This window comes from Pseudochaenichthys georgianus, chromosome 6 (assembly GCF_902827115.2).
Source record: "Pseudochaenichthys georgianus chromosome 6, fPseGeo1.2, whole genome shotgun sequence".
NCBI classification, from domain to species: domain Eukaryota; kingdom Metazoa; phylum Chordata; class Actinopteri; order Perciformes; family Channichthyidae; genus Pseudochaenichthys; species Pseudochaenichthys georgianus.
This window is the reverse complement of record NC_047508.1, coordinates 11,696,810-11,722,751: the sequence shown is the minus strand read 5'-3', so window position 1 is coordinate 11,722,751 and position 25,942 is coordinate 11,696,810. Positions and strand designations below refer to the sequence as shown.

Genomic DNA, 25,942 nt, shown 5'->3' with positions numbered 1-25,942 from the left:
ACTGTGTCATACATTTTTTTAGCTGTGACGTTGATGATAGACCAGGCTGACAAAATATTCTGTCATTGAAGGTTGTCTTTTTCCTTCCTCGTCAGTAGAAAGAAAATATTGTGTGTATTTCTTTGCTTTACTATATTTATATGCGATCGAAATGATCCCGTGGGTCAATGTCACAGAACTAGGTCGGTAGAAGGCAAATAAATGTCTGTGTCCGTGTTAATGTCAGGACAATGAGAGGCTACTAGATGCCTTGAAGGTTTACTTCCACTATGACATAGACACGATAAAACAAACAACTGTAACACCCAATGGACATTTAGTTCCTGATTCCCCTCGTCTGATCCCTGCCTTTACACACCGTGGGATTTTTTTTTCACGAGATTTATTTGCGATTCGATATATTATTTTATTTATAAGGATGATAACAACAACAACTTGGAGACTTATTAGTCCTAAGCAAGATGGCAAATATAATAACACCTGTCAACTTGTATGAAGGTGCCCAGAGCCACTCCTAACATTAACTTAATGATACGGCACTTTAAATGTAACATTTGCAGGCGAGTATTACACAGTTTCATAGTATTTGTTCACATCACACCCCGTGGGATAATTCCATTAGTGACGTGAACAGGTCTACAAGGAAAGGAATTACGATCTTGTAACCAAATTAACCTGCCATTGAATCGTCAATCAAAGTAAATAAAGAAAGTGGACCATACTTTTATATTGTTCATTTGACATGTTAACTCAAAACAAAACTGTTGGATTATGTGTATATGCCAATTGAATTGATGGCATGCTAAATCTAGGACTGCTCTTTCTCTATGGATGTTTACAGCATAAATTGTGTGTCTGGCCGCCTCAACTTATAATTGAAATTCAGTTTTCTACATCAAAAATCATCAATCGCAAGTTCATTTGTATTTTCAAGAAACTTTTTGAGTCTTACAAAAGTATCTCCCGTTCGACTCCTTGTCCACTCAAAGTTTAACAAATTGCTGAATAAATAAATTAGCTCTCCCACAATAGTAGAGCAATAGTATATCCGCATAGCATTTTTCGACAATCTGATAATCATTGAACTCATTAATCTAGGAAACTTCTCACAGCAAACTGACGTTGTATTTTTGTTAACACTTACTGTAAAACTGTTGGCTTAGCATAGAGAAAACGGATATTACAGATTAGAAATACAGGGAAACACACTAGTTTTTCCCTGTATTTCTAATTATTAACTAATTATTCTAATTATTATTATTTGTAATTTATTAACAAAAACAGCTAATTAGTAAGTGGGAAATACTGAAACTCCTTTACGTTTAGCTAGCCGCTAAGCTAGCTGCCAAGCTAATAGTCTGCATTATGATATTTGAAGTCTCTATCTCCTTATCTACCTCCTACAAAGTTAGACCTCTTCATCCCATTAGTTTCTCCATTTATACAAACAACTTATTTTGTTTTTCCGTTTGAAAGACTTAGAAATAGAGGGACTTTAAAGAGATACAGCAACACAAAGAGAGAGTGTTTAAAGAAGTAAGACAACCCCAGTTGTTCTAGCATAATTAACAGTAGAAAAATGGTCCCATATTTATGGCAATTACAGAAACTGAAGTAAAAAAGCAACAACAAAAACACAGTCTAACAAAATAATGAGGAAGGCTAAGAAAAGGGGAACGTAGGAGAAAGGAAGTGCCATTAAGACTGGTCTCAGCAGAGGAAGAGAGAAAAAGCGAGTCAGGAATAGGCAACCGAGGGATGTTGGAGAGATGAAGATGTGTAAAAGAGGACTGACAGGAAGGAGAATCAAGAGGTGGGACGAGAAGAAATAAAGACAGATGAGGGGGCAAAGAAGAAGAGAAGGAGGGAGTGCAGGAGGAAGAAGGGAGATGATGTTGATGTGTGCTTGTTATTCCAGCTCTAACTTCCCCCCCCCGGAGCTCATTATAAAGTCTGGGGAAAAACGAACCAAAAACCTTAAAAAACCAACAGAGTGGAGAGAGAAAGAGAAGGATGAGCATCCTAAAAGATAAAACATAAACAAATGGAAAAGAAGAGTAAAGGTTAAGAGACACCATGAGAGGAAACAGGGACCGAGAGTAAGAAGGAATTGGATATAGAGAGAAAAGTGAAGATCTACAGAGATGTGGAGACAGGAGGAGACAATAACAAGAAAGACACATATAGTGAACACCACCCACCGTTTCACACACAACACACCAGGGGCTGTGTGTGCTTCTGTTTGCGTTCAGAAGTCATGCCAGCTTCCACACAATAAACTGCCAGGCTTAAAGTAGGTTTAAGAAAAATAAAAGTACCATTTACATTTTATTGATTTCAGAGCAAAGAAAAAAAGAAAAACAGTTGATAAATTGATTGATTCATAATAATAATAATTATATTAAAAATAAAGGCACAAATAATACAAATAAATAAAAATACTTTTTTAGCTGTAGGTTTTTTTACATAAGTAGTAGTCTCAGCTTTTTCGTCACAACTTGGTTTGACCCAAAACAAAAGCAAGAAGCATGTTTTTAATCAGAAGAGCAGAACGGCAGCCTCAGATTTCCACACACAATCACTAGTAAGTTTCTCTTAGAATATTTGTTTTCTTTTATATAACACTGAAGTACGGAAATACAGATAGTATAGTCTTCAAACCAGATTCAGTTTTCAGTATTAGAATTATCATTATTGTCATCATAATACCAGTAGAATAGAAATGGTGGCTTAAATCTTGCTATATTTATATATCCTTTTGTATATATACTGTGTAAATGTATATATATATGCATATATATGTATACGTATATGTATATATATATATATATATATAAACTATATATTATAGAGTTTGTGGTTGTAAGTTGGTTTCAGTGTCCAAAGTCCAACATTGAAGAATAGCAAGGAAGGATCCGTGCTGGGAGGCAAACGAGTAGAGCAGCAGATAAAGGACAGACACAAGGGAGGAGAGGGGGGGACAGAAAGGAAGAGAGGGGGGGGAGTGAGGGGATAACAGAGGTATACAAACAAGAAAGAGAGAAATCTGCACTTGTGGGTAAACGGCATAGTCGAAAAAGAGACGAGGATCCTGGAGAGGGAGGGGTACGAATCTGAAAGAAACAGCAGCAGTGAAGGAGGGAGATGGAGCTCGGGATAAAAGCATGGTAGGAAAGGATGGAGGCGGATTTCAATGTTTGTGTGGCTGCCAGAGAGATGAAAAACACACAGAAGGAGGTAACGTAGCATGTAGCAATGCTTTCTGTGTGACTTGTATCAATACCACATTAAGGTTCATTAGATAGAGTCACCAAAGTCACACATCAGTATTGAAAAGATTGATAGAGAGTGTTTATAACTTCTAAATGTTACAGTTAACTTAAATCTGTGTTTTGTGAAATGTATACTTTATAATTGTTCTCCAATATTCCGAATGTTGTCTTTGAAGAGCGACTTCCCAACCAGGAAATTGGACCATCCAAGTAGCACATGAATGCACCATTGGCCTTGGCAAAGGTGTTTGAGTGCCATTGTACTGTTCCTCCTATGGAAGTTAGAGTTTGGCTTTAGGGCTAGAGTCTGACCTGAAATCAGTGCAATGTATGTAATCAAATGACTTCAAATATCCACAGTAAATGGGATATGGGGGGAGCAGTTCTTCAAGAAACATTCTTCAAAGCTTATGTTGATGGAGATCGATGAATGAATGATTGACTGAATGTGGGGAAAGAAGGGGGGGTACACTTGGGCTTCAGTACACGCTGGAACATATAAATGATCACTTGCTTCTTTCAGCAGAGAATAAAAAAGGTTTTGGCTGTCCAAAGCTGCAGTCAAGCCACGGAGAAAACAGAGGGAGGAACAGATGGATGAAAAGGATGGATACAAGGAGGAAGGGAAGTGAAGAAGCTGGCCATACACCTTCATGTACTGGCTTCATAATTCCTCTCTCTTTTACCGAAGTATAATCGCTCTGTGTCATACATCTCTAACATCTCCCTCCTCCCTCTGCAGCGTCCCAAACAGAGTCTGTTGTCACATCCCCTCTTCTCTTTTCCACCATCTTATTCATGTCCTTCGCTCTTTTCAACGCCCCTCTTCTTCCTCCATCTGCCTTTTCCTTCGCCGTTCCCCAGCTCCTCCTCGTTCGTTTCCACCCCCTGCTCCTCCTCCTCTTCCTCTCCCTCTACACGGGGAACACCAGGAAGCCGGAGAAGGTGGAGTATTTCCATCCTCCCATTAGGTTTCCTCTCTCCAGTTTGAGGTAGGCCCGGTCTCCCTTCTCCATCTGGATCAGAACCCCATTGCTGGCCGCCTCGCGCGTCACATCCTGGTCGCCGGCAAACGCTGAAATCACCGGCCACCCGTTGTGCATCAGGCTCACCTGGGCAGGGCAAACAGGAGAAAGAGTTTCATTAATGCTTCCAACACGACAAGGGACATGTAGGGATTTCATTTGTTCCATTATCTTCCCTTTTAATGTGTTTTTGTTTATTACGTCTTACCTATTTTATACCAATGTATAGATTGATCAAATCAAAGGGGCCCTATTATTCTCTTAATAGGTTTGTGTGCATGTAAATGGTCTTCCAAGGCTAACATCCCAAAGTTCCCCCTAGAAAGATTTGCTCTCCAACACACTGCTTGAAAAGCCTCCATTGTAGGCAACATAATGACATCACACCGTAACACTCTTGCTTCTATTAGCTCATGCTCCAAAACGTTGTATGTGGTTAAGGGGCGGGATATCTCTAAGCAGTTGGCCAATCAACCAACAGAGCCGGCCAAACAGCTAACCAATCAGAGCAGACTGGGCTCTGGTTTCAGACAGAAGGTGAAAATAGGTGCTGCAGCACAGGCAGTATGAGAAAAAGAAAGGCAAGGCAAGGCAAGGCAAGGCAAGGCAAGTTTATTTATAGAGCACTTTTCAACGCAAGGCAATTCAAAGTGCTTTACAAAAAAAAAAAAAATGAAAGACATTAAGCATTAAAAAAGAAAAGCTAATCAAATAAACATTAAGAAAAAAATACATGGATAAAAGTTACAGTGCAGTCTAAAATATAAATAGTTCAATTAAACATTACAAGAAAAAGTACATGGATAAAAGTTACAGTGCAGTTTAAGATATGAATAGTTCAAATAAAAGCAGCGACAAAAAGAAAAGTCTTCAGCCTGGATTTAAAAGTAGTCAGAGTTGCAGCGGACCTGCAGTTTGTTCCAGATATTTGGAGCATAATAACTGAACGCTGCTTTACCATGTTTAGTTCTGACTCTGGGGACAGAAAGCTGACCAGTCCCTGAAGACCTGAGAGATCTGGATGGTTCATAGTTTAGCAGGAGGTCAGTAATGTATTTTGGGCCTAAACCATTCAGTGCTTTATAAACCAGCAGCAGTATTTTGAAATCTATTCTTTGACACACAGGAAGCCAGTGTAAAGACTTCAGAACAGGAGTGATGTGGTCCACTTTCTTAGTGTTAGTGAGGACTCGAGCAGCGGCGTTCTGAATCAGCTGCAGCTTTCTAATAGATTTTTTAGTGAGACCTGTGAAGACACCATTGCAGTAGTCGAGTCTACTGAAGATAAAGGCATGGACAAGTTTTTCCAAATCCTGCTGTGACATTAGTCTTTTAATCCTAGATATGTTCTTTAGGTGATAGTAGGCTGATTTAGTAACTGTTTTAATGTGACTGTTGAAACTCAGGTCAGAGTCCATGACTACACCTAGATTTCTGGCTTTATCTGTTGGTTTGAACATTGCACACTGAAGCTCAGCGCTAACTTTTAAACGTTCTGCCTTGGCTCCAAAAACCATTACCTCAGTTTTATCTTTGTTTAATTGGAGAAAGTTCTGACACATCCAGTCATTGATTTGTTCAATGCACTTACTCAGTGTTTGAATTGGAGCATAGTCTCCTGGTGAAATTGTTACGTAAATGTGTGTGTCATCTGCATAGCTATGGTAATTTATTTTGTTGTTCTTCATTATCTGAGCCAGTGGTAGCATGTAGATGTTAAAGAGAAGAGGCCCCAAGATGGAGCCTTGAGGAACCCCACATGTCATATTTGTCAACTCAGATGTGTATTTACCGATAGAAACAAAGTTGTTTCTGTCCTTTAAGTAGGATTCAAACCAATTTAGAACTGTTTCCGAAAGTCCCACCCAGTTTTCCAGAAGAAAGACAATTATGAACATTAAAGCATGGGGACATTTCAAAGTAGAGGCACAGAATACAACCTGAAAAGAAGCATATGAAATCCTCTTTAATGTACTAAAACCATTTACTAGTAAGGATTAGTTTTAGATGTTAGTGTATTAGGTTAGTGTTATGTGTTTTTTTTTGCTTGTAGTTTTTCAGTTTTTAACATACACTTGTTCCCATTTGAAATGTGTTAGCATTGTCTATTGTAAATACTTCATGTTAAGTGTCAGGGCCCATATTCTCAAGCTTTGGATAGTTTATATGGGTGTCCCATTTCAGGCATTTCCATATTGTTATGTCTTGTTTTTTTTAATGAAAAAATTCAATGAATTAAAAAAAATCGAAATGCCTGTGCAGCAATGCATGTAAGAACGATAACACAACAGAACACTACATGTGTGTGGAGCAGCTTTGTGCTGTTCAGTCAGCACATTATCAATTGATATATAGGGTGATATTTTTCAATTGCCACTCGGAGAAGATTTTACAATGACTTAGAGACATTCACACACAAAGACACAGCAAACCCACACGGTGTCTGACGCGACAAATGTCTCAATGGGGAATAACATCGTCTTCCTACAAAGAGAAGGAGCTGTCAGTGAAGCGTCCCTTCTCTTCCCCGGCCAGACGACACACACACCAGACACCAGCTTTCATCACTCCTCTTTTGAGCAGCAGCAGTAATACGAGCGTTCCCTGGATTTGTTCCCCCCGTATGCTTCGGTAAGGAATGGTTTTATGCAACCCATGGCACAGTTGCAGTTCTGAAACAAACTGAAATGAATTTCGGGGAAATGTCAGTTTATGACACTTGATATTAAACCTGTGAGATTACTCGCCTTTCTGTGAGCAAACTCGCTGTTACTTGAAAAGAAAAGAGAAACACCACAGGGGTTGTGTTCTACTGCATTTATAGACACACTGCAAGACGTATGAAAGTATGAAAATACTTTATAGAGATATACAAATGTATTCTGGCTTATTTGTTGATCTTATACCCCTTTCAGCAAGAGCAGCTGTTGCTCAGGAGGGCAACTCACTGGGCCAGCACTAATAACAGGAACATTTTAAATGCTGTATACATGCAGTTCATTTACTAAATGTGTTTTTGCATTCCAAACATTTTTCAAATCCTTTGAAAAATGTTACGATGTGACCGGATGGCATTACTTTGGAGAACAAAAATACACTGTGGGTCTCAGTCAAATCAATTGCGAGGAAAAGTAACCCTAGATTTGTTTTTAACACATTTGACAACTTTTGGTTGCTGATATTGGGGCAGTGGATTTAGCAAACATAATTCTATTAAAATATACAATGATTAACAGACTTCTCTCTCCCAATGTTAGCCAATGGGAAAACGTCATTTTGGGACCCAATGACGCCATGGCATGAACTGACACAGAAGTGTTAGTACCAACGTTTGACCACTGCGAAAATGGCTTTAATGGTTCCGCGGGGCTTGGTAAACATGTGTCGCTTTGAGACTTTGATTGCTTACAATGATGGATAGATTTTTTGGAAAGTAGAGGTGCCATTAATATCGGGTGGAGCACTTGTAATTGTTTTACTGTTTCCTGTTAAAACATCGGGACGTTGGACATTTTTGTAATTTTTCATCAATAAGAAAACAGCCTCTGTCTCCTCTACAAAGATACACATGACAAACTCTGATGTACGGTACAAACGTCCACCTCACAACAAAGTGCTTTTTAAAATGTTTTCTTTCACAGACATCACGCCATTTTTCTTTACATTATTTACACAGCAAGCCAGTTTTCATATTTCATCTTTCCATAGTGCACTTTAATCCAGATAGAAAATCACATCTTAGCTCTAAATACGTCAAAATGTTTCTGTACACCACCTGCAAGTACATTATTTGAAAACTGTTGCCTAGTGATGGGACACAGTCATAAGCTTACCATAATTATACACTTATCCACCTCATTTAACTACCTGATGGTCGGTACAGAGGATGTGTGTGTGTGTGTGTGTGTGTGTGTGTGTGTGTGTGTGTGTGTGTGTGTGTGTGTGTGTGTGTGTGTGTGTGTGTGTGTGTGTATGTGTGTGTGTGTGTGTGTGTGTGTGTGTGTGTGTGTGTGTGTGTGTGTGTGTGTGTGTGTGTGTGTAGGAGATGGAGAGCCTGTCAGAGTCAAGAGCTCTCTCGGCCCAGCACTCCTCTTAATAGCAAACTGAACTTAGCATGTGTGTGTGTATGTGTGGGGATGTGTCTCTAAATGTGTGTGTTATTCTGAACAGCCAGTCTGTACATTTGATGAAAACATTCAGACTGTACTTAAACTATTTTTTTTGTTTTCAGAGTAGAAACGCAGGCTGGGTCGTGGCAAAATGTTCATTTCACTATGATGAAACATGTATCTAGTTAAGGCCTTAATGAATTTAAATATAAATGGTGCTGTGTTGCATGTGACACACCTATTATTCTGTCTGGAGAGTGGTCATTTGGGACTAATGTGAGGCGAAGGAGGCATCACTCAGACAGCATTGTCTTGACTCTCTGTTTTGAACGTAGCCCATTTTGTACTGTAGGGAAAATAACTCTCCTTTTTGTATGTTTATTCCACTTCCACTTTTGACAGTATCGTACTCCCTCTCCTGATCCATATTCATCCTCACTTTGAAGTCCCGAGCCAGATAAATAGTCTCAGCCATTGAGGCAGTGGCATAAAAAAAAACGCTCCCGCATGAGGAAAGGTCACCAATGTCAGCAGGTTTCAAACGGTTCTTTATAGTGAACTCAAGGACTAGACTGAAGGAATACGTTAGTTTAATATGCCAATGTGTGGAAAACCAAATCACAGCTGCAGCGTAATTAACTGGTGTACAATACATTGGTTTATTACCTGTGTCTTTATAATAAAGGGATGCAGAATATTGACATCTTTGACTCATTATTTCCCTGGACAATTCAGCTAATAAAATGTACAATACCACCACACGTGTTGTCTACTCCAGCAGAGTGCACCCAATTAGAGTGGCCACCTTACAGGTAAACCCTCCTGCATTAGAATCTATCTTGATTGATTACAAATAGGAAACTGTTGATGAAAATCTCCAGGCAGTGAATGAGATGAGAATAAAATCACTTCTGAAATCTCAGACACTATATTTGGATCTACTCCTGCTGTGCTGTGGCTATCATTAATAACTGACAACGCTCCAAGCAACATAAAGAGGTAAATAAAGGAAACAAGTTCATAATGAAATGAACTAAACATCCCTTTAGTGGAGGGTTTTCAAGGATGTTTAGCAATTATGATGAAGATGGTGGGTTTGAGATAAAAGGATACAAAGTCTGTCAAATATTTTTGAAATCTTTAGTGATGCTTAATACATTTAAATAGTTTCAGTTATAATTATTATACAAAACTGATGTATACATAAATGAACGGAGAAAATGTGGCTCAATCTATCAAAGTATTTGTGTAGGCCATTCCAGAAGTTAGAAGAAGGGGTCACTTAACAGAAGCCAATGAGATTTGTTTTTTAAACGAACTATAGCACGGTTGCTATGCCATGCATCACCACCACTGTGTTGAATGCGAACCCGTGTTGGACGTGGTGACCTAGTCTTATTAAGTCACTTCTTAGCAAACGCCGTTTTAAATTTTCCAGTGAAGTATTTGCTGACGTTTTCTGAATCATAAACACAAAAACCAATGACTCTGAGATAAGGGAACAGGAAGTGGTAAAATGGTAAAAACTCAGTTTCAGATTTGAAGACTCATGACTGCAACACTTCATAAGGTTTGCTTTCACGACATAATTAATTCTCTCTCTCTTTCCCAACGAAAGCATTACTGTTTACAAGAAAGCATATTGATGCAACTTATCAAAATAGCTTGCAGTAGCGGGACAATCTAACTGCTAACTGCTAACTGCTTGAGGAGGCAAATACATTTGACAGGAAAAGTAATAAAAAAGATTCTTACTTTTAAACTAGATCACTAAGTAAGAAAACCTTTTATTTGTATAATTGGTTGATCCTATATTTCCAGCTTTTTGTTTAAATGTGTCAAACTACACTAGCATTAGCCATAAAAAGAAAGGCAGTGTGTCCTGTGTTTTGTTAGCACTGAAGAAAATGTAAGGTGACCTGACAGCATCACAAACAATAATACAACTTGGAAACATAGGGGGGGGTTATCTGTTTCCCTTTTACCATCCACTTCTTTCTTGCAACAAATCAAGCAGAAACACTTAAAAGAAGCCAGTCTAAAAATATCAAGTACTTCCTCCCCCACCCAAAACGTCCAACGGAGCACTACTTTCAATACGGATGACGGACACTAAAAATAAAATTGTATGTGTAGAGGTGCAGCCAAAGTCTTCAAGTTAGCCTCATTAACCTCTAGATCATAATTGAAAAAAAGCAAGGGAGAAGAGACGCGGGAGACAGACAGGAAGAACATGCATATGGATGGATAGAAGGGGAGATTAAACAAGAGGAAGAGAAAGGCAGACCGAATAGTGAGGGAGGGGGAGGCATGGTTCCTGTCCAGTGTGCATGTAATGCTTTCAAACAGAGACAGAGATGCCAGACAAAGAAAAGCCAGCATCGCTACATCTCTCTGTTCCTCTCAGATACACACACAGACCATGCAGACACAATCCCGCCTCTCACCTACCCAACCATTCACTCATGTGAAACTCACACTTACAAGCCTTTACCCCTTCCCTGAACCCACATGTTTTGAGTCCATGCAGACAATGTCTCTTTGTTGCAGTCAACCATTGCAATGCTCTGCTTTGTAGAGCAAGTGAGACCTGGGATCTGAAACAAAGCTGGGCCTACCTACCAGTCAATAATGGCCTTTTGGCATGTTGACTCTTAAAATACATAATAGGGCAGTTAAGAGATGTTTGACTCTGTAGGAATAAAATCAGGACACATATGAGAGAGAAATATCGGTTTTATGTTATGTCCCACTATGTAGCCATGTTATATTTTTTAGCAGGGATCAGCAAGAGCAGTTCTTTCATTTAGACTTCATAACCAAAGTCCAGTCATTTTGAACATTTGAAAACAAAGACTGTTTCGGATGCATAAAAGTAGCCATTGACACATGTAGGTGACACATTATATTTTCCCCCTAAAATGGCTACATTTTGAACAATGGTTCAGTGTTAAAATCATCAAGAAAGCTAGCTTACTGTACGTTAGCTGTTAGCATCTGTGTAAAAGCTGCTAACGTCTAAAAACTAGAGCAATGCTCTACAGAGTTTCACTCAAGTGAGCAAATTACATTAGAGATAACAAAGCAAGGCAAGCATACACATCACTTTTGGGTTAGTTCTTGCTATCTCTTTCTTTCCTTTCCCCCCATCCTTCTCTTCCTCCAACACACCCACACACACACACCGCCACAGTTGGTCAGTGTGTGGCGTGTGCCAGTGATGTATAGCTCTAATAAAGCTGTGACCGTGGCTGTGGAAGGATGAGTCCGTTGTCACCCAACACACAAACACACACACAAACACACACAAACACACACACACACACACACACACACACACACACACACACACACACACACACACACACACACACACACACACACACACACCTCTATGAATGAAGATCAAATGTTGCGTCTGCCTGTGTGCATCACACACCAATGAAAACTCTCTCACACACACACTCAAACACACACACACACACACACACACACACACACACACACACACACACACACACACACACACACACACACACACACACCCACACACACTGCCAACTAAACACTTACAATGACCAACCATAAAAATAAAAGCATGATAATAGGGCTGTGCATGGTGTCAGGCCACCATCGAACAGATTCATTAATGCATGAGCACCAATTAACTGGTTGAGTAACGGAGTGTGTGTGGGAGAGGGAGGTAATGGGGAAGCAGCAACAAAGGCAAACGAAGAGATAGAGATAGGAGTGAAATGGACAGAGAAGGTTGGAGGGAATCAAAGATAAAAAGAAAATCTGCCTCTTGATATGTAAATAGAAGTGTTCTGACGTCTCAGTGCACCACTTAATGCCGACGACATGATGACATCCTGTTATTGCATCATCAACTCCTGTCCAGTCCACTGTCTTGACATGACAATGATACTGTTTTGTCTGTCTCTCTTTCTCCCCGTCCTTTTTCCTTCTTCTTTAATTTCTCCATATTTTCCCTTGCTTTCACTACTCTCCTTCTTGTCACCTCTCTTTCCTTTTTTCTCCACCATCTTTACAGACTGATACAGATAGATGTGGTGATGGATACATGCATAATGATGCCTATGTCCGGGGCCTGTGACAGCCTTTCTCTTTGAAATGGCCAAGTTTCCAGTATTAGAAGTTATTTTGAAGTTTTATCAAAGTTACTCCGGGGTCACATCACAGGGGGAATGTGAGATATGTTATTGATATAGCATTCATCCATACAGGGGTACAGGCATATACAGTAAACTCATAAGTAACATTTGCTGGCTTGCTGTGTCGTTGCACTTGCTTTATGTTTTACTTTGTTAGCAGGTTAGCTCGATGGTCTTTTAAAGGTAATGTGATAGAAACACATGCACATTACAACTGACCATTTTTAGGAAAGTGGAGTATTGCTCTTAGTGTTAAAAATGTACATATTTATTAAAACTTGAAAATTGGGTGGAGCTAGTATTAACGGGATGTTTACTTAATATTTAAAAGCAGGAAATAACAAGACAAGAACCCCAGGGTTAGATAGGACATTTGGGGAATGTTTGCGTTGCAGCAGCAAGGCAATGCACATAAGAGAAATGAAGACATAACAAATAAACAGTCCAACATTTTTCTGAAATAGAAATAAAATAGCATTAAAAGTGAAAACATATATATTTATATACGTGGATGTGGAAAATATAAATGTGGGAGTACAACTTTCCAGTCCAGGGTTGCTGCTAAGACTATGCTGCTTGAGTGAAGGGACTTCGGGCAAATAGTGATTTACAATAGACTGTTATGCAACATTTGTAATAATGTTGTGGAAATATATGACGAGGCTAGATACAATCCTATCAGCATTTGCAACTATCTGCCTGCTCCTTATACTTTCAATTTGCAGAATTCTCTATAACATACTGTGTTTGAATTGTTCTCATAATTAGAATCTGGCCGGGGACTTTATTTAGGTCAACTCCGTCTATTCGGTTGCTTCAACAAGCTTTTACATTTTTCAATGTCTGTCCTTTGTTGATGTACCTTTTGAGCACATATTGTGGAAACCAACAGTGGGTGGTTTCTAGCAAAATACAAATCTAGAAATGCAATTACCAGCCTATTACTCTCAGTGGGCCATGGATGTGTTTTGTAAACATGTATAATACGCCGTTTTGAATGCTATTAGTCCACAAATTGAAGATCGAGTTAACATGTTATGTCTGTCAGTAAGAAGACAAAAAAGGTACCTTTGGCACGAAACAATTACATAACAGCATTAGTAAGTGTTTATGTAAGGGATTTAGTTATATTGAGGGAAAAGCATTGTTCCCCCGGCCAATATCAATCCATATAATTACTGTACATGGCGCTGGCATTACAACAGTTTCCCCTCAAGCACTATATCTTACAGTCCCATTGTAGATACCACAAACAAAAGACAGTCATTGTTTCTTCTAGAATCTCTAGTCTTTATCAGTGCTGCAGTGATGGATGTGCACTGATGGACAAAGGACATTAGTCATACAATAAATTACTAACTTTTCGTTGTAATTGGCCAAATCAGGCACAGTGGTAAGAAGCATGTAACACCATGGTAATGCAGCCCACTTGTTCATTGGAAACATGCCAGTACCAAATGAAGCTGTAACCGGTCTGCTGTTTATCAGTACTACCTAGTCAGATACATTGGTAGGTGTATGGCCTTTATCATGGAATGCTTTTGGATCTTCACAGAAAGAAAAGCAAAGGTTCTAATAGAGGGTAACAGGTTGCAGAGAAGGCCTAGCCGGCCCGGGAGTGTGGAACGTAGCCACAGACCTACTCCTTACCAATAACCAATTCAGGTTACAGTGGGGACCTTTCTCCCTGTGTGCCTATCCACCTCTGTTTCCTACTTCTTACTTGCTACCCTTTTCCCTCCACTTCAGGCACAGTGGTAAGAAGCATGTAACACCATGGTAATGCAGCCCACTAAGGGAGTGCATGTATGTAGACACGTTAGTTTAGCTGCTATAGGCTCGGACTGTTGAGGGGGCACCTTACTCTGTCTTTCTGGCTGTTTGTACCTGCGTACTCTCATGCTCCGATTAACCCAGTTTCCCCCAAATCTCTTTTTTGTGTCCATATATAAGCCGGGATCCTGAGTCGAGGCTAATCCTGTTGCTGTGGTCGTGTGTCCTGGATCCTCTATCCTGAGCACTGGATCTGAGTCCTGGACTTCGAGTCGTGGCTGAACCTGTCTCTGCGGTCCAGCCTGACGCTCACCATACTGCTTCCCTGATGGCTCCCACAGGATTGTTGACATCCTCGTGGATTCATCTTCCTATTATACACACATGCATTTCCAAACATTTGGACTACCTATGTTGTAAATGTATTATCTCTTCGATTTACACACGGCATCTATTGCACGTCTGTCCGTCCTGGGAGAGGGATCCCTCCTCTGTTGCTCTCCCTGAGGTTTCTTCCATTTTTCCCTTTAAACTGGGTTTTCTCCGGAAGTTTTTCCTTGTACGATGTGAGGGTCTAAGGACAGAGGGTGTCTGTCGTATTGTCATACTGATATTCTGTACAAACTGTGAAGACCACTGAGACAAATGTATCATTTGTGGCTATATAAATAAACATTGATTGATTGATTGATTGATTGATTGAGGTGTGAGTGCTGTGAAATCCAAGCAATAGATGGATCAAATCCAAAAGACATGTTGCAAAGTGATGGGTGCAACCATAGCAAAGGTCAGAAGTTTTCTAAAGTATTTCCATTTGATACCAGGGCAAAAAGACAGATCTTACGAATGACAGCAAATCTTTACCAGTCTTCATCAATTTAGCCTCAGGGAACAACATCATTAAGTTAGGGAAGCCAGTGGGCAAATCCTTCAAACATCATATTACTTCTTTAGGGAAATTCTAAACAACAGCTAAATGTCAAAACACATCAAGAGAAGACAATTCATTAAGAAAGGTCAGATGAGGACTTCACTGAGAGCAGATGGCCCCTCATACGATTTGTTATCGAACACTCCAATAACCAAGAACCAATGATTTGATGCTGATGGAGCACGTAAGCTTCTAAACGTCCAACTTTAGGGCTGCAACAAACGACTAATTTGATAATCGATTAATCTATCGATTAATGAAACGATTAATCGATTATTCGGATCGTTAAGGTTTTAACTGTACTACTACTTATATCGATACTGCTTATCATAAAAAATGTGATGACAGAACTGTAAACAGAATAGCTGAAACTTTAACAAAATAAATAACTCGGTTACCTCTAATCATTAATCTATGTTTTTATAACTGAGTTAACTCCGTGTGTTGCTGCTAGCACACATAACACCTGACGTGGAAACGTTCCTCGTGGACGGGGCTACAGAGCTGCTAGAAAGACAGTCGAACCCGGTGCATTTCTCCGTCTGGATCTGGAGCACTTTTGCTAAATGTTTAGACAGATTGCTCGTGTTACCGCCCTTACATGCTAAACTCTTATTCCACTTTTGGTAACGAGTATTGTCCACATCGAGGCGGCTAAAGTTTAACCACACCTCGGAGCGCGTTCTCTCCGCCATCTCCTCCGTGTGTGTGTGTTGCATGCATGTAGCAGCTGCGTGTGTGTAAACTGCCCCGCCCCCTCGCAAGCAGGCGGGGGAGAGATCTCTCGTCTGAATTGGGAAGATCGAAAATACATTATAGACGCATTTTGTAGTCATATTGCATATTAGAAACGGAGTTGGCGACACTAAGACTGCGATATAATGTTTATGTAGAAATAATACATATGTTTTAAATGTCTCCTGTACCGATAAAAAAGAGCGATAACGTTGGAGCTTAACAGGGTGTAGAACACATGTGATGACGTCACCAACTAATCGAAGACTGAATTAGTTGCCAACTAATTTGGTAATCGATTTTAATCGATTAAGTCGATTAGTTGTTGCACCCCTATCCAACTTAATATGATCTATTTTTTATAACTTTAAAAACTGGCCCCTCTGACAAGGGTCAAGTCTTACCATTATGCTCCGACAAAACGTTGGGCTAGGGTTATACACACACACACACATGATGATGACGATGACGTATGCATTCACTGTTCAAGGTTTAGCAATTCTAGATAAACTGGACAAGGTTGAACTGTCATTTACGAAAATCTGCCATAGTTTGAACGCATAATACTTTTGACAGTTTTTACGATACTTGGGAAGGCTGAACCATTAAAGCCCTAATCCCCAAATCAGCACATTTGTTTTACTATGAGAAAGGATGTGGCAAACCTACTAAAACTACTTTAAGACCAGTTTTTTATAAATGAGGGCCAATACATACTGAATATACAATATGAAGGCTTCTACAAAATTTGATTTTAAATGTTTTTTTCCTCTGGATATTGCTGGTTGAGACATCACCAAAGAAACGGCAGACTTTGAGTCCTGCTCTGACACAGCAACATAGCTGTAGACTGGTAGACTGGTAGTGATGCAGCAGCCAGGCTCACAGACTTTGAAGCTGTGAGCTATACAAAAATATAGACTTTGCTTTGTGTGACTAACTGAAGGACTTCTTAGTACATCAAGCAGTACATGTGCCTCTTTAAAAGCTTTCTGAATGCATGATGTCAGCACCATGGTTTTACTTTCCTTATAAAAGCTGACTCAAACAAGCGTCCCTCTAACATTTACAAGCACGACTAAGAGTGTAACTTTCAACGAGATTGTGTGTAATTATTGATTCAGGAAAGAGTTATTGCTTCAAGCCAAAAGAACATGTAATTGTTTTTACTATGTCTACAGTAATGAATATGTTTTGTTGGGTCTTGTTCATTTAAAAGAGAATTAATTCAACAACTTTCACTTGAGAATTAACCAGAGCAACTTTCTATAATGGACTGTGTGTGTGTGTGTGTGTGTGTGCGTGCGTGCGTGTGTGTGTGCGTGCGTGCATGTGTGTGTGAGTGTGTGTGTGTGTGTGTGTGTGTGTGTGTGTGTGTGTGTGTGTGTGTGTGTGTGTGTGTGTGTGTGTGTGTGTGTTTGTGTGTGTGTGTTAGGGGGTATCTATAAATGCCATTTACACAAACACCCACTGGGAGAAACATGTATTGTTCTTACTCTCTGACTGATTGAACTTCACATTGTAATAGTGCACATTTGTCCAATGAGATCCTTTTGATAATGGGTGATTTTAATGGACATGTCACCAGTATGGTCACCACCATATCTGACACCAATTAAATCCATACAAATGTCACATTAGAGAAAATAACTAGTATGAAGTTAAAAAAAAGTCTTAATTTTCTTGAAGTCAATGTTTTTTCTGAATGGGTTTTTTCTTAAATGCCTGAAATAAAGTTGGGTTGAAATAGACTTTTGAGATTCTGTGTGTCCTACTAATATGCTGCTAATATACACAGCCATGCAACGTGAAAACAACCTGTTAGGATCATAAATGTTCTATAAAGCAAAATCTATGTGAGTATGTGAGGACTCTCAGCATTCATAATATCCACAGGGAGCTTGTTTCACCCTTGTAAAGCCAAACTAGCAAACAAGTAGAGGGGTACCTTGGTCAAACTTCAGCATGCTCGAGTGTGTGGTTTGACCATGTCCTGGATATGGGAACGACGGGATCCAGTAACGGCACAGTAGGCCAGTACCAGTGTTTTGAAGCGAATTATGACCGCCACAGGTTGCCAGTGAAGCGATTGGAGGAATGTGTTAGTGTCGGAAGATGAAAACCAGTCAGGCTGGAGCATTCCGGATGTTTCTGCTAGTGTAGTTCTGCCATTAGTAATAGGTTAATCCTATGGTATTTTACATTGCATAAATTAGCAGTAATGTATTCCTTACTCACATCTCTAGTTGTCTTACTTATCATAACTCACTGCATCGCCTAACCAGAACACCCCGGTTGAATTTCATCCTAAAATTAAATATTGATATGAGCAGGTAGTGAGACCTAACAAATTGTTTTGATAATTTGGTAATAATTTGGTAGAGCAAAATGAGATGTTACACCTGTATAAATAAAGGCTAAATAAAAAATTAAAATAAATAACCCAAAGCAGAAGGCGTGATCAAAGTCAGATGGTCATCATCAGGCGACCATGCAAGTCTGGACAAAATTAAATCCATCCACTAGTTGTGCCATCATTGCCATCCACAGAATCCCTTTCAGCAACATTTTTAAAAATGACAATGAATCAGAATTGTCAATACACACCATTGAAAGGAGCTTGTGTGTGAGGCCTATCAACTCGCAGGATATACGGTTTCTCTGGCCAGCTGCAAACCAACTTCATTATCTAGTCTCTTCACCTTGTCCCTTCCCTTCAAAGGCAGGAGAACATAGGAACAGATAAGGAGTTTATTTATGTGGTGGACTGGTGTCTCTTTTCCCTGCATCCCCTCTGTATAGGATGAACGCGGTCTGAGCCAGTGGTAGAGGACTAGTGTATCTATATTTTCATCTTCATAGAAAAAATCAAGCTGTTGATTCTCTTCCCACTAGGGCTGCTCAATTAATCGTATTGTAATCGCAATTACGATTATGGCTTGCAACGATTACAAAAACAACGTAATCGAAATAAAACGATTATTTTTGTACTATTATTATTATACTTTTTTTTTTTGCGTTTTTCAGTTGAATTATACTTAAAGTTCAGGGTAATCAACTGTTAGAAACATACTGTTCACATTTTTTTCCTCCAATAAATTGATGTTTTCAAAGTAAATGGATAATCGTTGTTAATAATCGTGATATCAATTATTGACCCAAATAATCGAGAGTATGATTTTTGCCATAATCGAGCAGCCCTACTTCCCACTTAACAATGTGCAACACACCACCACACTGCTGGCCACTCATTTCCCTAACACAAAGGCTGTAGTATGATGCCAGTGTTGTGACACTCACCGTATGAGTGATTTTTTAGGTGCTTTAAGACGAAAAGACGCCCATTTTCTACATTAATATTGATCTGTTGTATTTGGCTCACCACCGATTTGTATGCCTAGATTTGACTGTTTAGCATTATGTTGGCTGTAGTGTGAAGCTGCATAAGGAATCAGACTATATTAAATAAACAGTTTGATGATATTTAAAGATATCCAGAAGGGATGTGGCTTTTTCAAAGTTTGATCCCAGCGGTTTTAAAGAGTGAATGTGTTTTTAAAACGGAACACTTTAATGAAGTGGTGCTCATGTAGCGTTATTGCAGCGCTATAACTATTTTATTTGCGGACGGCCTCATAGAAAACAGTCACACATCATATTCATTATCGATCATATAAAACCAACATGTAACAATGTAGAATGTAACAAAATTCTCTTTAAAAAAAAAACCGTTTTAATCAGCTGATACCGGTTAAGGACACCCTCATAATAAGTCTTTGGATTTTAAAACTCTTACCAATATTAAACACAAAATATATTGTGTTAAATGAACTGCATAATAATGAGTTTAACCAATACGTTATGACAGTTATCACAAAATCAATTTAGTTTAAGAATGGAATTGAAATTATATTATACCTTTTTGTAATTACTAACAATGATCTTGCCTTAGTGCAGTACAATTAACTGCATTTGTTGTTCTGTTTTGACTGCATGGCATTTCAAAACAGAGCATGTGGTGTCAAATATCTTACTACAACACGGGACGCCCCCATCTACCCTTGTTAAATAATACAATGTGTGTATTGGAAACCAAAGCAATACATGGGCTGGTTCTGAAAGAGTTGAAAGGATTCTGCTTTGTTGCAGACCGAAGCAGCAGCTCTGGGTCAAATAATAGAATAAGTTCTTATAACCCAAAGAGCAGCGTGTAAAGGTCCAATCGGAGCAGCGTGCTCATTAACAGCTTGAAGCAGTGCCTCCAGGTTTCCATCCCTCAATGGGAAAATGAGAAAGCAGGAAGGCTTAGTACACACACAGCACAGGCATTATATGTGCTCCTTGTGAAGTGTTCACCCCTACAGAGCTGCTGTGACCCGAGGCTTGTGAATGCCATTTCTGAATGCTAAGGTGTTCTACGGAATTTTACTGCTTAAAATGTAACTTATTCGTACTACAAAACATCACTAAAGTCCAATATACTCTGCTATATGTCTTTCCTTTAAAGGTTAAGGAAGGTCTATATCAGGTTTTAATCCTGAAAATTCACTCCACGGCGATTTGAAATAAATAAAAGTGACTGACCGATTAGTAATAATAAGTGGGACAACTTTTTTGAATGAAGCCCCTAATCTCACACTAATTACACCAATGTTCCTGAATCCTGGACCCTACTCTCTTCCATAAGTGGGTCAAAAAGGACCCGTATTAGAATAATATGTGTTTTTATGCCATTTTTGTCATTTTGGTTAAGAAAAATCATTTGTATAATATTTAGTATTATATTTTGGTTCACATTAGAAATATTTTATATTTAATTTTTCACTATTTATACTTTTAGAAAAAAAAATTACATTTTGAAAAAAATACATTTTCCCATAGAAAATGCATGCGGGTCATTTTTGACCCACTTATGGAAGCTTGGGGTAGTCATACAAGAACTACAATTTCTTAAAATGTAAATTACAAATTTGAATGGCATGATATCCAAAACATGTTTTTTGAGGAATAGCTGGAATATGAAATGACAAAAAAATGTAATTACAAAGATACTTCAAGAAAACCACCTCACCGGGTCCAAAAAGACCCACTTATGCATCTGGGTTATTAATGAAGCCCTTAATCTCACACTAATTACACCAATGTTCCTGAATCATACATGAAAATAACTTTGTTTTGTTACTTTTGTTATACATTACCCTACCAATAATAAGTGTATTGATTTAAGTGAAATCTATAATTGTATCAAGATATTCCAATGAACCTTTGCTCAATACAAATGTGTATTGAATAGAGCTTGAACCCATCGTAATGTAAATCAATGCAAAGCTGTCAGTTAGCTCTATCGTGAAGTTAAGCAGGACTGTGATGCCCACCTGCTGCTCAAAGACAAGCTAACGTCCTAGCTCTTCTGATTGTTTCCTCCCGGCGCCTCGTCGGTTTGCCTTTCTGATCCGTGAGCTCTTTGTTCCAAGCTGTAGGCATACGATGTTCAGTAAGGGATATAGGACTCATTTGTTTCAGTTTGATTTGTGCATAACAGACGACACCGAAGGAAAAAAAGACACGTGTTTGATATGTATATTGTAAGTATTTTTCAAAAACAACGTGAGCCCTTCATTAGAGGAACACAGGCGTGATAATAAGTATAGTTCTCTTTGGAATAGAGAATATATTGGTTTCAATTTGCAATGTTTCTGTTTAATTGCTAGGCGAAAAACAAAGAGATCCAGCTGCTTTTTGACACCCACATCACTTCTCTCACCCTCACAGATAGATAGAGCTCTGCACAGGAAAGGGCTGATGAGCGATGGAACAAACTGTTTTTCCTTCTCTCTGTACATCTACCCAGCAGCCACTGATCAATACTTACTCATGATGCCTGCTTTTTTCTCTCTTCGCCCTGCCTGAACCTTCTCCTTCTTTTTCCTTCCTGTCCATCTTTTTTGTTCTTTTCTGACGTTTCTTTTTCCTCGCACAATTTGTGTTCCTTCATTTCCTTTCCTTTTTCTCTTTGTTTCCTATTCACTTTCTTTTTTCACCTTCAATCCATCTTTTCCTCCTCCTTTGTCAAATGTCCTCTCCATCCCTATCGCTCTCCTCTCCCCGCTGCCTCTCTTCTCCTGCATGCACCACAGTAGCTGCCTCTAAGGCAATCAAACAGTGGGAGTTTTCAACACAGCAGATGCGCTGGGTGGCTGGATGGCTGGATGGGAGGATGAGTGGAAGAGGTTGAGCGGCAGGCTTGGAGGAGAGAGGACAACCTGTTTTCGTGTCAGAAACGTGACAGAACACAGCTCCAGCCTAGAGTCTGGCTTTTAACGAGCATCAGTCAGGAAATCATCTCTTCTTATCTCAAGTCACTCGTTCACTGTTTTCCTTCTTATATCTCAGTTTCATATTGAGAACATCACAACTTAGCACAATCCTAATGTTAATGTGACAGGCATCGTGTTCTGCCTGGTATGACAGAGTTAATTACAATAGTGCCATGAGTCAGTATGTGCCATCCACGGTCTATTTACGCTCAGTCACACACAAATGACTGGGAGTGCGCGCCCAAGCTTCACGTAGCATTTACCCCTCACATATCGCCCGCCCTCCTCGTTGTTGTTATTGTTGTTACTGCTGCTGCCATGCTAATTAATTCAAGACTCCAATAATAAAGTATAAGTAGAACAACATAACGCCAAAGACCCGGGGAGCCAACAGCATAATTACACAACAGTTTAATTTGCAAGCGGTACATTGTAATTAACGCAGTGTGGTTTGTAAAGCGCCATCACGTGCATGTTAAACGCTGGAAATGGGCTTTAGACTGCTCAAGTGCTTCATCGCTTGACACATGACAATAATCTGGAGACTGCATCTAAGGCACAGTTAACACCAGTTAGTAGGATGAAAGGAGGGTTGTGATACTGCAGGCGGTGTGTGTGAGGAACAAATAATGGGAAAACATTATTATTTATACCTGAAACCCATATGAGTGTGTTGTGTGTAAGAGGGAGACAATTTAAATGCCTGTCTGCGTTTGCTATGTTTGAAATGTACTTCATATTTAAATGTTAACAAAGAGCTTGGATTTATTTAAACAATGTGGGAGGTGGCCAAAATACTGGACAAGAAAATGAAATATCCCTCTTAGGCTAAAAAAACCTATACAATCCATTGTGTGAAACTCCCAGTCTTCGCTGTTTCCGTGTTCTTTCGCACTTCCTAAAACGTTGTGTCCCTCTGTAAATAATCATAAATCATGTAATGTAATAGAAAACATTATTTTTAATATCTACATAAAACCTGTCCAATGTGACTGAAACGTCCACTTAATGTTTTCATATTTCTAAAGAATCTATTGCAGCCTGCTGCTGAGACACAGGGGGAAACGTCGCTGTCCATGGCGCTGAAAGTAAAGCTGCTGAAGCCGCGTGGCCCTCCTCGCGCTCTACACCGCACCCCGTCACTTTTGACGGCTGCACGCGCTTGATTCGGCTCTGTCCTCTCTGCATGTATTGATTAATTATGATCGGGCCGGCGGGGGACCAGCTTTCATGTTAACGCCCGCCTCCTGCGCTGTCTCCCGGGAAAGACATCTCAACTACAAAACGACTTCCAGTGCGGCGGATAATCAACTTTTGTGAGGGAGAAAAAGTGTGGAAGGGCATAAAGGCACACACATAAAAGACATACGAAACACAAAAAAACACACAAAAGAAGGCTACCTGTATAGTTTGGCGGTTGTAGACTTTCACTACGTGGAAGTTAAAACTGTAAATCCCTTTGCGCGGTGAGATGAAATTACTTCTCTCCTCGTCAAAATTCTTCCCAACGTTTACTAGAACCTAAAAGAAAGAAAGAAAGAATTAATTAATTGATACAAAAAATACTTTATCCTGCTTTTCTTTTACAGGATTTCTACTCAGGCATATGTATACACAAACAAAGAGCATTTCAACAACTAAATGCAAAGTCTTCACTAAATGTAAACCCTTTTGTTTAGTAATATTCTCAGATAAACATAGTTTATTATATCAAAATCTTCAATTTATTATCAGAGAGTGAAACCTTTTCTATAGTCCATATTCCATTTTTCTAGCCTACTTTTTCATCTCGTAATACTTCCTAAGATAGCCTTTTGAAATGGACTCTAAGGGCCCCTCAGGCCCCAGACCACACATTCAGATCCACTTGTGTGATTTTATCTAGGCTCCCCCCCTCTGTGAGAACTTCCAAACTTTATGGGAAATGAAAGGGGACTTAATTAATCTTTTAAATGGTATGTTCAATTATGTATCTGCAGCCAAATGACTGGTTTTATGGACAGAGGCGAACTGGCGTGTAATTGAACGGCAGTTTGAGAGAGAATTAACCTTTAACGGGAGGCGGGGAGGACTCAGCCCTCGCGACCTTCCGTTACTAAATTATTTGGCGAGATGTCAGTTCTCATATCCCTTATTGTCAGCTCTGAAAAGTTGAAATATTCAAAGGGCTTGATTACCAGCCCATTATATCCCAACTGCTACCGATACAAATAATCGTTACCGTCAGAGACAGATTCATTTCCGCCCAAGTTATCTCGAGTGGAGATGTCCACGAGACCATTACCAGAGGTGCACGAGATGCAGCTGCGCATAAATCTAGCCACCATATCCACCATGGATTCTATTAACTGTATACGCACAACATGCTCCTAAACTTTGTCAGCCTGAGGCTAATTGTACACACACCTTTTAACCCTAACCATTTGTATTAGTATCAACGTGCATCAAAAGGAAAAATAGGGTAATAAATAGGAACAACATATCATCTTTTTTGTGTCTGGTGTTTATATGAAATGTGTGACATTGAAGTCTACTTTAAGCCATTAATTGGTAGCTCAACGTGTATTCCTTCCAGGCTTTTTTAACAACCGTCACACAAAGCAAGCCATAGCCTATACATTCTCACACAAAACCTTTAACTTTAAATGTTAGCTGATAATTATGTCATCCGGTATAGAGTAATATTCCCTTGAACTAAAATCGCGTAAAACTGACGTAAAACGGACTGATAACAGTTGTAAACTAACTTCCCTTCCTTGATTTGTTTGTATTGTTGGTAGTGAACATCAATGTATTCTCCTACCCGGTCGAAGTAGATGACCATGGTCCGGTTGCTCATCTCGGAGGGTTCATGGTTGGTGTTCCGGACGGCGGAGAACGCCACTTTGGCGCTGCCGGAGCGCACCGAGATCCCGAGCGCGGTCCCTGTGGGGTCCGCGGCCGGGTTGGAGTCGCACACCACGAGGCACTTCCCCTCCAGGATGATTGGTTCCGTTTCGTTCTGAGCGCGAGCCGGGCTCACCGCGAGCCACACGGCACCCAGGAGGCAAAACGCCAACATACCGGACCAGAACGATGAACTTCTTCGCTCGTCTTCACACCGTCCGCCGCGGGTCTATTCCCCTTGAGAAAAGTAAGGTAGGAAGAGTTTCCCAGTGTTCCCCAGATGAACGTTAATGAAGCTTGTTTTACAACTAGATGCCACTCCGTCTTCTAGGATTGCATTTGCCCACTGCGCACTGTTTCTCCCTCGCGGAGTCTCTTGGAGGGAAAACCACACGGTTTATTTTTAGGCACCTCTCCTTTTTTTCTGAAATCAGTTTACTGTCCCTGCATCTCCAGTGGAGTCGCCCGTTTGCACCTCTTCTTTTCTTCTCTCCTCACTTCTCAGCAGCTTTGCTGTCACTTGGAAACACAATAAGCAGGAGTCGCGCGCTGTGCGAAGGGGCCCTGGACGAGTGACGAGGCAGCAGAACTCATAGCGCGCGGGGGGAGCTCCGTCTGCTCTCTCTCTCGCGCGCTTGAATTATTGATATGTGAGATATGAGAGTTTCAAACACAAAAGGCTCGAGAGGAAGGGACGAGGCTCGCGAGCGCAAGATGCT

At 39.9% G+C, this 25,942-nt stretch overlaps 1 protein-coding gene across 1 annotated transcript; it reads right to left on the bottom strand.

Annotated features, from left to right (window-relative positions):
* Positions 1-2,315: 2,315 nt before the first annotated feature.
* Positions 2,316-25,942, bottom strand: cbln1 (cerebellin 1 precursor). The gene is made up of 3 exons (XM_034084258.1): positions 25,141-25,942; positions 23,739-23,858; positions 2,316-4,384 (listed from the first exon to the last, which is right to left on the bottom strand). The coding sequence occupies exons 1-3, from the start codon at positions 25,396-25,398 to the stop codon at positions 4,187-4,189; spliced, it is 576 nt and encodes a 191-aa protein (XP_033940149.1). The 5' UTR covers positions 25,399-25,942; the 3' UTR covers positions 2,316-4,186.

Coding starts and splice junctions, on each gene's coding strand:
- cbln1 (XM_034084258.1), bottom strand. CDS start 25,398: ATGTTGGCGTTTTGCCTCCTGGGTGCCGTGTGGCTCGCGGTGAGCCCG. Junction 23,859..25,140: donor TGGTCATCTACTTCGACCGG/GTAGGAGAATAC, acceptor TCTTTCTTTTAG/GTTCTAGTAAACGTTGGGAA. Junction 4,385..23,738: donor ACAACCGCCAAACTATACAG/GTAGCCTTCTTT, acceptor TGCCCTGCCCAG/GTGAGCCTGATGCACAACGG.